General features: G+C 34.6%; 1 protein-coding gene across 1 annotated transcript; it reads left to right on the top strand.

Moving 5' to 3' along the window:
• Positions 1 to 322: 322 nt before the first annotated feature.
• On the top strand, positions 323 to 11,508 carry LOC143608932 (uncharacterized). Its single transcript, XM_077083826.1, has 13 exons — positions 323 to 588; positions 2,382 to 2,553; positions 2,662 to 2,879; positions 2,942 to 3,002; positions 3,125 to 3,197; positions 3,937 to 4,014; positions 4,557 to 4,714; positions 4,792 to 4,960; positions 5,674 to 6,136; positions 7,754 to 8,134; positions 9,506 to 9,709; positions 9,994 to 10,127; positions 11,155 to 11,508. Exons 1-13 carry the CDS (start codon positions 436 to 438, stop codon positions 11,327 to 11,329), a joined length of 2,439 nt encoding a protein of 812 aa, XP_076939941.1. The 5' UTR covers positions 323 to 435; the 3' UTR covers positions 11,330 to 11,508.
• Positions 11,509 to 11,714: the final 206 nt, after the last annotated feature.

Below are 11,714 nucleotides of genomic sequence, written 5' to 3' on the forward strand. Positions count from 1 at the left end.
TACAATAAATAAAATTAAAATTCAAATATACATATGTAAATATTAAAAACGAATAATATAAAATAACCTGTAAATAAATTATAAATTCATAAATCCACCCAAATCTGAACTCTTAAACCCTACTTCATCCTTCTTCCAAAACCCACTCTTATCCACTTCTTCACACACCACCATGCTCTCTTAACCGTCATAACCACCACTTCACTTCACTTCATTTCCAACAAACCAATGGCGAATTTACTATCTTACCCCCAAACACACCACCTCACCATCACACTCCTCTCCGGCCGCACCACCGCCTTCACCCTCCGCGCCTCCGCCGTGTCTCCGAACACCCGCCGAAAGAAGCAGTCTCAATCTCAATCCCAACCCAAGGACGACGAGTCCTCAATTCTGTCCGCCACCACCACCGAGAAGGGGCTTCGGTTGCTGTTCATGGAGGATTTGATGGAGCGCGCCAAGGGCCGAGACGTCGCGGGCGTTTCTGAGGTTATTTATGATATGATTGCGGCTGGGATTAACCCGGGACCCAGGTCGTTTCATGGACTGGTTGTTTCGTATACGCTCAATGGAGATCATGAAGGCGCGGTAAGTGACAGAGAATTGTAACTTTATGTTTGTGGTATATATGCAAGTACTAGCTTTTGAACCCGTGTATTACACGGGATTTATCAAACGATAAAAATAAAAAAAAGTTTCTTTATTTCAGTTGTGATTCTCAAAATACTTATAATTTATTATAATTTAATGTAGACTTAAAGAAAAAACAAACGGTTAAGTTAATGAAAATTACTAAAATAGCATTGTTTTGGAAATGTCGGGTGTGGATTTGCAAGAAATTTAAAAAATGTGCTAAAGTTGCATAGTTGGTCAAACTTCAGGTTTGAAAATGACTATGCTATAAAATCCACACTATGTTATAACCCGCTTGACAAAATGATTTTGACCCATGACCCATGGATAGCTAGAATGAATGAGATGACAGATTAGAAATTAGGAGAAATGTAGGCTTGACACATAAGCTTTAACATTTCTTTTATTAGTATTGTAAGATAAGACGTAAGATTGTGTAGTTATAATTTAGACATGAATAAGTTTTGAATGTTATTTAATATACGAGTAATTTATTATGTGTAACCTATAAAAGCTTGGTCTATACTTATCTACACACACAGAGTTTTATATAGGTATATTGGTTTTTATTAATCCCAACTATCGTCTTTTGGTCACTACCGGTCCCAAATAACGTATTGGTTGCCGATGGTCCCAACTTTTAACGTATTTATTCCAAATGGTCCGCGACTAACGGAATCCTAACGTCGTTAGTTTCAGGTCGCCGGAAAACTCAAAATTTTCCCCGAAAACTCAACATTTTCGTCCCAAACATCTTGGTAACTTTGTATTAGATCTTTAGGAACCTTTTTCCTATAGTAAAAGCCTCAATTATTGAGGTAGCCGGAAACCCTTGAACCATCGTCGTAATCGGTTGATGGTGCTCAAGTGGTGGTAGTTGGTTAGTGGTGAGTCAATTGGTGGTGGTTGCGGTGTTCAGATGGTGTTTTCCGGCAACAAATTTGACTTTTCCGGCCAAAAACGTTTTTCCGACGACCTGAAACTAACGGCGTTAGGATTCTGTTAGTCGTGGACCATAAGGAACAAATACGTTAAAAGTTGGGACCGTTGGTAGTCAATTCATTAGTTGGGACTGGTAGTGACCAAAAGGCAATAGTTGGGATTAATAAAAACCAATATACCTTTTATAAATAATTTTTCAGATAATTCAAAGATTTTGATGGACTTTGACCACATTTGACCTTTTTTGACCAATTATCACTAAAATTGGTCATTTTGACCGATGTGGGCTGGATTTGGCTGACTACCACATTTAACCAATTATAACAACAATAACACGATCCGATTAAATGAAATCGTATCAGTAAGCCACCTATTAGCTAGTCACAGACTAATTCCAATTTTTACAACCATGCACCTCACAAAAAGAGAGCAGTAGAGTACTAGGTACATGTTAAAGAGTTATATTTATTTGTACTGTTCTGTATTGTAGCATTATTGATATATGTGAAGAGTTAACTTGAATTGTTTTGTATTATAACATTATTTGATATCTGTTAGAGTATATTGAATTGTTTTGTATTGTAACATCATTCGATATTCGCGATAAACCCTTAACACTATATCCACATTCAATCTTTGTCTGTGTGTGCCTTAATTTTGATATCTAATTCCGCACAAACTGTTTATCATTTGTTGAGATCTGCTGAGTTACTCTGTTTTCTTCAAAACAGTTTTGTTGACAACTGAATAATAATCTGTTACTCCGATAACCATAATCATAATCCGTTTACCTTCTCTAAATGCAGATGAACGCATTGAGAAGGGAGCTAAGTGAAGGCCTCTGCCCCCTTCGTGAAACCTTTATCGCGCTAATTCGTTTATTCGGTTCAAAAGGATACGCTACACGTGGTTTAGAGATTCTTGCAGCAATGGAGAAACTAAATTATGATATTCGCAACGGATGGCTTGTTCTTATTGGTAACCAACTCTTTTCCCTCTATAGTCATGCAAAATTTCATAAAATTTGACATTTAAAAAAAAAGTACTGTGACGGTTTAAAGTTTAATAATTGTGATTTATGATCAGGGGAATTTATTAGAAACAATTATTTGGATGATGCCAACAGAGTATTCATGAAAGGTGCTGAAGGTGGACTTAGAGCTTCTGATGAGATATATGATCTTTTGATTAAAGAAGACTGCAGAGTCGGCGATCATTCGAATGCATTAACCATAGCGTATAAAATGGAGGAAGCGGGCCGGATGGCTACCACTTATCACTTCAACTGTCTTCTTAGTTGTCAGGTTAGTTATATATGGTTGTTTTGTGTATGAATGCTTTTTGTATTTGATTTTTGTGCTTGCAGGCGACCTGTGGAATACCTGAAATTGCGTTTGCGACGTTTGAGAACATGATTTATGGGCAAGGTATTTAAAAAACATAATTATCTTTTGGTAATACTTTGAAATTGTTGTTTGTTCTGATCTACTAATAGTATTGCTACATTAACAGATATGTTTATTAAATCGGTTACATCTTTGTATCACAGAGTACATGAAACCTGACACAGAGACATATAACTGGTTAATTCAGGCGTATACAAGGGCTGAATCATCTGACAGGTAATTTGCAGTGTAACACTTTTTAACTGTCTACAGTAGTCAAGTTTTCTGTTATTCTATTGTCTTTTTTTACAGTTATTTATTTCTTCATGTTATGTATTTTCTTCTAATTTAGTATAGAAGATTGTTATAGTTGCTTTATTTTCAGTTAAGTACTAAATTAGTCAGCAATTATTTCCATAAGTAAAATGTGTAGCCAATAGTATTTCCATAATTATAAGGGATAACCGTATTATGTTCAGTTAAATAACTGCTTATTGGCTTTTTCAAAAAGCCATTTTGAAAAGCCAGGATTTGGGGCTTTTAGAAAACAGCTTTTTAACTCTTTCAAAAAGCTAAAATTATAAGGATTTTTGTGATTGCCAAACACTTTCTAATTTATTGGCTTTTTGAAAGCACCAATAAGCCAATAAGTTGTTTTCAAACTCAATCCCAAACATGTTATGAATATACCCATTAAGTTTTAAAACTTAATGTTTCATATTTACCCTTTCCATTGTATTTAATTTATACCATGACCATTGCACCCTTCTTTTCACCTTACACTCAAAAAATACTCATAAAATGTTAATAAATTTGAAAGTGGGTATATAACTATATATGCTGTTATGAGAATCTGCCTAATGGCTCTCTTGAATAAAGGCATTATTTTATTTATTTAGTTGTGTTACTAGTTTTAATAATTCTCTCGTTTTTCAATAACTAAATTTGAAACACTCAGACTATTGTGAACATATAGGGTACAAGATGTTGCTCACCTACTTGGCATGATGGTTGAAGATTACCATCGTGTACAACCCGATGTCAAAACCTATGCGTAAGTCAACTATTCCATCTTTTCTTTTTTTAGTAACCGTGAGTAACGTTTTGAATTTCCGACACGACACCAAAACACGAAACGAAACTAACACAAAGTTCACGGGTTGGATTTCTTCTAAAAAGTTTGTGTCGGTTTCTGGTCGAACCGTGAACATGCTTAGCTAAATGGGCCATGTCCGCTTTTAACCTGTCGGGTTCACAGGTTGACCTGTTTTAACCTTTTTTTTTTCCTCTAAATGTGTTTATGTAATAAGTTAAACTATTAGTGTATTTTTATGCCAATTTTAAAGTTTAAAAATAAATTGGCGTATTTTAAAAACAATTGCTCTAAGAAAATAAAAATAATATATAAATTTATAATTTTAAAGTGTTACTTTAAATACAAAAAAAAAATTAATACAATTCTTTTTCATGTTAAACGAGTCATGTTCTTGTTAACCCATGAGTACATGTGTTATGTTTAGGTTCATGTGGGTTCGTGTCACTATTGATTTACTTAAACTAAAAGCTGTATCATAAATCATTGTAGTATCATTTCAGGCTATTGGTAGAATGCTTTACAAAATATTGTGCAGTAAGAGAAGCTATCCGACATTTCCGGGCCCTCTCAAGAATCGAAGGGGGGATTAAAGTTTTATACAACGAAGGAAATTACGGAGACCCGCTTTCTCTATATCTTCGTGCTTTATGCAGAGAAGGTACAATGTTGATTAGTTGACTTTTGAACCATTCAGTTTTGACTTAATAGTTAATATCTATGCTTTGTTGTCTTTAGGAAGGATTCTTGAGCTTGTAGAAGCTTTAGAAGCTATGGGTAGAGAAAATCAACCAATCCCCGCCCGAGCAATGATACTTTGTCAAAAGTATCGAACCTTGGTTAGCTCTTGGATCGAACCTTTGGCAACGGAAGCCGATGTTGGATACGAGATTGATTACATTGCTAGGTGCGCATACCATAACTTGAGAGTGGGCTCAGGCTCGGCTAGTTTATCTTAATAAGTGGAAATGTTGAGCAGAAGTTCGGCTCACCAAAGGCTCGAGCCAGCTTGTGGTTTGTTGAGCTGGCTTGTTCATTTTTTCTTTTATATATTACACATATTGATATGTATAAAAACCAAAAATACCATTTTGTAAGATAAACGAAATGTGGAATTGTAAACTACAGAATTCGTACTTTCTATGTGTGTGTGTATATATATAAAATAAAACTGGGTTATAATTTGTATTAAAATTTGACCTTTACTTTTAAAATAAAACAAGAACTTTCAATATTAGAAGAATTTCCAATATTAAGAGGTATTTCAATTTTTTTTTAATTCTATTTATTAAAAAATGCCATACGGCTTCAACTTTTGTGTGCATGTGTGTGTGTGCGTTTGGGCTTTAATTTAAATGAGCCAACAAACAAGCCAACAAGTTAGTCAATGAGTGAGCCAGAGCTGACCTTGGTTCGGGATCGGCTCGTTTACAAATGAGCCGATATTTTGCGAGCTGTGAGTTGTGACTTTTTAAACAACCCTAACTTGAGCTAATAATATTTTCAAGATTTCTTCATCTATTTGATAATCTATACTATTTAAGTGGAAAATACGAGAACATTATATTTTAACATGCTAGTAAACTTAGCGGCATGACACTGACCACATACCTCCACCAGATACATAGAGGAGGGCGGGCTAACTGGCGAACGCAAGCGATGGGTCCCACGTGAAGGAAAAACATCGCTAGATCCTGACGTAGCCGGATTCGTGTACAAAAACCCGTTAGAAACCTCATTCAGACAACACTGTCTGGAAAATTGGAGACGATATCACAGAAAAGTGTTACGGGCCCTACGCAGACGAGGCCCGTCACTTTTAGGAGACGCATCTGAATCTGATTATGTTCGGGTCGTTGAGTGGCTATTTCATGTTCTTAAACGACCCAACAAAAACGCATTGAAACCGAAGGCTGCAAGTAAGATGCTTGTACCCGAGTTAATGGAGGAACTTGAAGCACAAGGTTTGCCCACGGATGGTACTCGGAGTGTGCTTTATCAGCGGGTTCAAAAAGCGAGAAGAATTAATCGATCTAGAAATAAGCCACTGTGGGTCCCACCTGTGCAAGAGCAAGAAGAAGAGGTATTCTTTACTTTAGTGCGTGAAAATGGGCAGGTTCTATAACGGGTTGTATGGGCCGAAATGGCTCGGGTCAATTTAGGTTGCTTTTTTATTATTATGGGCAAGCATAAGGATGTTCATGGGTTGGTTTTGGGCTCAAACCGAACTAAAAACCAAAAGTTCAGTTTTTAAGTTTCCGAAAACTGCTTGGTTTTTCAGTTTTCGGTTTCAATTGTTTCGGTTTTTGGTTTAGCTTCAGTTTGGTTATGCTTTATTTATTTTTTTCTTGGTTTTCCTTTTCAGTTTTGGTTCGGTTTCGGTTTTACCATTTGGGCTTGAAATTTTGGGTCGAAAAAATGGCCCAACATAAAGAATTTTGTTCTTAATCTTTTTGTTAACAAATAACAAATTGAGTATTATTATTATACATTGGGTAAAGTATTTGGATTACACTTTATTAAGCTCTTCTAAATTGCTTAACATCTCAAAATAATAAAAATCCATAAATTCTGTTCGGTTTGGTTTTAATCACATGCAAAACCGAAACAGAACCGAACACTCGGCTTTTACGAAAACATAAAACAAAACCGTCGTTTTTTTCGGGTCTTGTTATTTGAGTTTTCTTTGCTGTAGATCGGTTTTTACGGTTTCATCCACACCCTTTGGGTATATTATTGGTATGGGCTGAAACGGGTCGGGTCTATTTGGGTTATCTTTTTTTATAATGGGTCAAACATGTAAAAAAAAGAAAAGGGTTATCTTATTAGCAGGGCAAGAAGAGGCACTTTGGTATCATTATAGTTAATTACCCTTTTAATAATCGTGGCAGTGTCTGACTACGTCGATCCGAATTACGTATTAGATATGGCGGGCCAAGCCAGTATATTAGTGAAAAGGGAAACATATCGAATCGGGTCTTAACAGGTCAAAACTCACCCAAAAAGTTTTAGTTAAAAGGGAAACATACTGATTTGGGTCTTAAAAGGTCAAAAGTCGCCCAAAAAGTATTCTTTATGGTTAACATATTCTAAATCATTAATCACATTAATCAAAATAGATTACTTTTGTAATAATATAAACTTTCTTAGTCATATTTGAAACACTACACAATTTACAAAATTTGGAGAAATATAAAAGTTACTCATAAACTGGTCAATTTTGGTTGTTGTTTTGTCTTTAACGGGCCCATATTAATTACATAAAATTGACGCAAAGAGTACTTCTGATGCATAAAACCTTCTAAGTCAACTAAGTCAATAATTAGACTATTATTGAAATAATATTAATTTTATGATCATTTATGACACCCGAATTAATTTCGAAAGGTTAAAAAATCAGATGAAGTATTTCTGGTCAATTTATTTGAAAATTATACTTGTTGAAAAGCGTTAAACTGGATTACAGGTCAACCTACTTATTAATCGAGCCATGCTCGGGTTGACCCATTTTTTAAATGGGTCGTGTTTGTTTGACCTGTTTAATTAGCGGATCATGTCAGCCAACTTAAAGCCTTTTTATTTTGAGTCGTGTTAGCAATTGCTGCCCCTAAAATTACTTGTTCGGCCCATCACCCAACTGGCTCACTTTTTTTCTTTTATTTTAAATAATAAACCACACATTATATGTTCTTTTATTCAGATTGATGAAGAAATTCAAGAACTAGCATCACGGGTCCGATTAGAAGAAGGCAACACCGAGTTTTGGAAAAAACGTTTTCTAGGAGAAGGTTTAGAAGCCGAACTTGGAATACCAACCGCAATTGAAGCAGAAGCTTCCGAAGTATCCGATAATCCCGAGGATGATGCGAATAAACAAGCAGGTGATGATGATGACGTGGACAAAGAGGAGGTAGTTGAGCCAACTGAAATCCAAGCTGGTGATACAGAAGTGGTTAAGGATAAGGAAGTGGCTGCAAATCCCCTTCAAATGATTGGTGTCCAGTTGTTTAAAGGGCCCGAGACTGCACCCGCTAAATCGAAAAAGTCTGTTAAAAGATTGGCCCGAATTGCTGCAATGGAGGTATGTGATACTCTGAGGTAGAAATTTTGACCCACTAACTTATAAACGGGTTGGTATTTAATGCATAAAACCTGCTGGAACATTTTATTTGAATTGTTGGATAAGCTTTTTTAATCTTATAGGACACATTTTGTTTGGACGAAACATTTCGGGCCAACCCAACCCGTGTCAGAAAACCTGTTTTGACCCATTATGGTTAACTAAGAAAGTTAGCTTAAAAGGAAACAATATGAAAGAGGTCCAAAGTGTATCTTTATTGCATAAAATATCCTAAATTATTTTATGTAAAAATTTAATTACTACTGAAATAAGCCAACTTTTTCAAATGTTATAGGGCATGCTACTTATTTTATGAAAAAATATATTTTTTTTTGTACACGGAATTTCATGTGAACCCAACCCATAACAAAAAATAAGGGGTGCTAAACGGGTCGTGTTCGTGGGGTGGTGGACTGGTGGATCTAAGCTGACACGAACCCGAAAATTGCGTAGACATATTAACCCGAACACGACATGAATTTTCGCTGGTTTGACACAAACTCGACCTGCTTAAGCTGAAATTTTATGTTTTCTATTTTTTTTGCATAAGGAGCAAATGTATATAAAAGCAATTACATTTTGATGACAAACTCTTATGTCAATTAATCTTTTATTTTTAAAGTTTTAGCATAAAATACCCAACTTTACTTACAGAAAACACATTTGATAAATAAAATAAAGGGGAAGGTTCATGTGCATTTTAGTCTTAACATGAGAACGTAGGAAATAATACCAATTTATAAAAAAAATGAGAGCGTGAGAAACAATACCAATCTACATAAACAATTATTTATAATAACAAAGAAAAAAACCTAAAAATTACAACAAAAGAATCAAAATCAAGAACAAACTAATAACAACAAATACCAGCAAATACTTAAATCAGCAAAAGAAAAAATCTAATAATAACAACAAAATATAAATAAGCAAATACTTATAACAACTCATAATCGAAAATTAGCAAATACAAAAAAAAAATAACAACAAACACTTATAAAAATAAACCTAATAATAGCAGCAAATTGGTTCTCACTGTTTTCACGTAAGAATAAAGTGCATTTGATCCTGCTTCATAAAATAAATACTAACTGGGTTAAATGAGTCAACCCACGAACTTACCAGTTTGACATGATCACAACCTGTTTAGCTAAACTTGTGTCAGTGGGTTCAACTCGATTTATAGTAAACTCATTCCCGCTAATTTCGTGTCAAATTATGCACCCCTAACAAAAATGGCCAGTTTTGGCCCGTTCACCAACCCACCCAACAACCCATTTTGACACTAATATTTATTGATATTATATTATGAGCATTATTTTGTAACGGATGTAGAACGATGACGAGGAAGATTGGTTTCCATTGGATATATTGGAGGCATTTAAAGAGTTGAGAAATAGGAAAATATTTGATGCATCCGATATGTACACGATTGCCGATGCTTGGGGTTGGACGTGGGAAATGGAACTAAGGAACACGCCACCTAGACGTTGGTCACAAGAATGGGAAGTAGAATTAGCTGTTAAGCTTATGAAAAAAGTAAGTTCTTTCTATCACAAAATAAATCAACATGGTCAAACGTACCCTACCGACACACTAGTTGTCATGTCATCATTTTGAATAAACTGAAACTTAGGACCAATTAGCCTATAATATGACCTTTTTTTGAAACTTTAATAGTTTTTTGTCAAAAAAGGAAAACAAAATAATTTGAAATGAAAAAAAAAGTTTCGACCAATGCCCGTATTATGATGCCATCTTTTCTTCATTCTTTTTAGGATTTTTTTATTCTTTAATGATGTCATCTAACCTATTGATTTCAGGTAATGGAGTTGGGAGGGAAACCAACGATTGGTGACTGTGCCATAATTCTTCGTGCAGCGATAAGAGCTCCGTATCCTTCGGCTTTCTTAGAAATATTAGGAACAACACATATCCTCGGTTATGTGTTTGGGAGGTATGCTGTAAACTCAAAACATTACTCAGTTATTACAATTATAACTACAATATTTACATTAAAGGGTTAAACATGGAAAAAGTTAAAGAAATAAACAAAAATGGAAATGGGTCAAAGTCTTGTAAATTTGCTAGTTAAAAAGATTCAAATGACTATTTAAATAATAGTCTTTTTACATACATAATTATTTAAATGGCTTCACTTGGGTTTAACCTTTTTGAATCCTTATAATACCTTTTTCATTGTTTTTTAAAGTTTCAAACTCTTTTACAAACTATGCTGATCTTCGCAGTTAAGTTTTGACGATAAGTTCAAACTTTTGCACTTGGTAAACCTGTATTATATATCCCCTCAAAACTGAGTATAATATTATATTTACCGACAAAAAATGGTAATATGATAACCCATTTTCAAATTTATGAACATTTGTACCCTTCTCTTAAGAATTGCATTAGGATATGCGAGTTTGTAGTTAAGGAGAAAAAGAAGGGCATAATTGTCACATTATAAGCAGTATTTAATGAAATGGGTAAAAATGAAATTTGAACTATTTTGAATGGGTGCATTTGATATTACTTTTTTTCTGCTAATATTTTAATTAAATATTTGCCATTTTATATATACATATATATTATTTGTACAACCGAGTATATTATTTAGTTTTTCTTTTCTTTTTTTTTTTCATTCATAAATGCTATATACGTAATTATATATTTATCCTATAAAATAAAAGTTATTATATTTTTATAAATAGCAGGCAGGTTTAAACTCGCAAGCCTTGTCTAACTTGGCATGTGAAGCTCGGGCCTCATTTATTAAAATAGCTCTAGTCTAGACTCGAGCTCGTTTTGCTTTTGAGCTGAAAGCGACTCAGCTTGTTTACACCCTATGCTAGAGGTTATAGGTGGCAAAAACGGGCGGGTCGGGTTACTAGCAAATTGTTCAGTTGGGTTGATCCGCAAATGTTCCATAACCTATCTGATTAAAATGGTAAACATAACATCTGATTTTAGTTTGTATTTTGCAGCCCATTATATGATGAGGTTATCAGTTTATGCCTTGATCTTGGAGAACTTGATGCAGCTATTGCAATTGTTGCTGACCTAGAAACTAGTGGTTTAACAGTTCCTGATGAAACACTCGATCGGGTCATTCAGGCTAGACAAACAACTCGTACTAACGTAAATGGCACATCTTTGTAACTTGCGAGTTAAGCGTTTTGGTGTTGTATGTTATCTTATCTCTGATTTTTATAGCAACCCGTAGTTATTGTTTATTATCTTTGTTCTCATAAGTTAAGTATTATTAAAATGCTCAAATATTCTTTTATGTCGAAATAGGCAATCGGGCAACAAGCTGTGCTGTTAGCCCCATTTAGATTGAAAAGTCAGGTCTTTTGTAAACTACTATATTACTTGGTCTTGAAATCGTAGCATTACTATGCATAACCTCTTGAACTCAGTTAAGTCGCTCCACTACATCACATGAGGTATCCCAAAGTATCAAATTTAAAAGGAATAAGCACGTGTTGATTGTCAATGCACTCTTCTTTGTGTTCGAGGTTATCGAGGTAGCCTGGCCCACCGT

Source organism: Bidens hawaiensis, unplaced genomic scaffold (assembly GCF_021521415.1).
Source record: "Bidens hawaiensis isolate Kalapana, Puna unplaced genomic scaffold, B.hawaiensis_p1.1 tig00419456_1, whole genome shotgun sequence".
Taxonomy (NCBI): Eukaryota; Viridiplantae; Streptophyta; class Magnoliopsida; order Asterales; family Asteraceae; genus Bidens; species Bidens hawaiensis.

Excerpts from the sequence above, each read along its gene's own strand:
- LOC143608932 (XM_077083826.1), top strand. The coding sequence starts at position 436 with ATGGAGGATTTGATGGAGCGCGCCAAGGGCCGAGACGTCGCGGGCGTT. Across the intron at positions 2,554-2,661 it reads CGGATGGCTTGTTCTTATTG|GGGAATTTATTAGAAACAAT; the intron begins GTAACCAACTCT and ends ATTTATGATCAG. Across the intron at positions 4,715-4,791 it reads TCGTGCTTTATGCAGAGAAG|GAAGGATTCTTGAGCTTGTA; the intron begins GTACAATGTTGA and ends TGTTGTCTTTAG.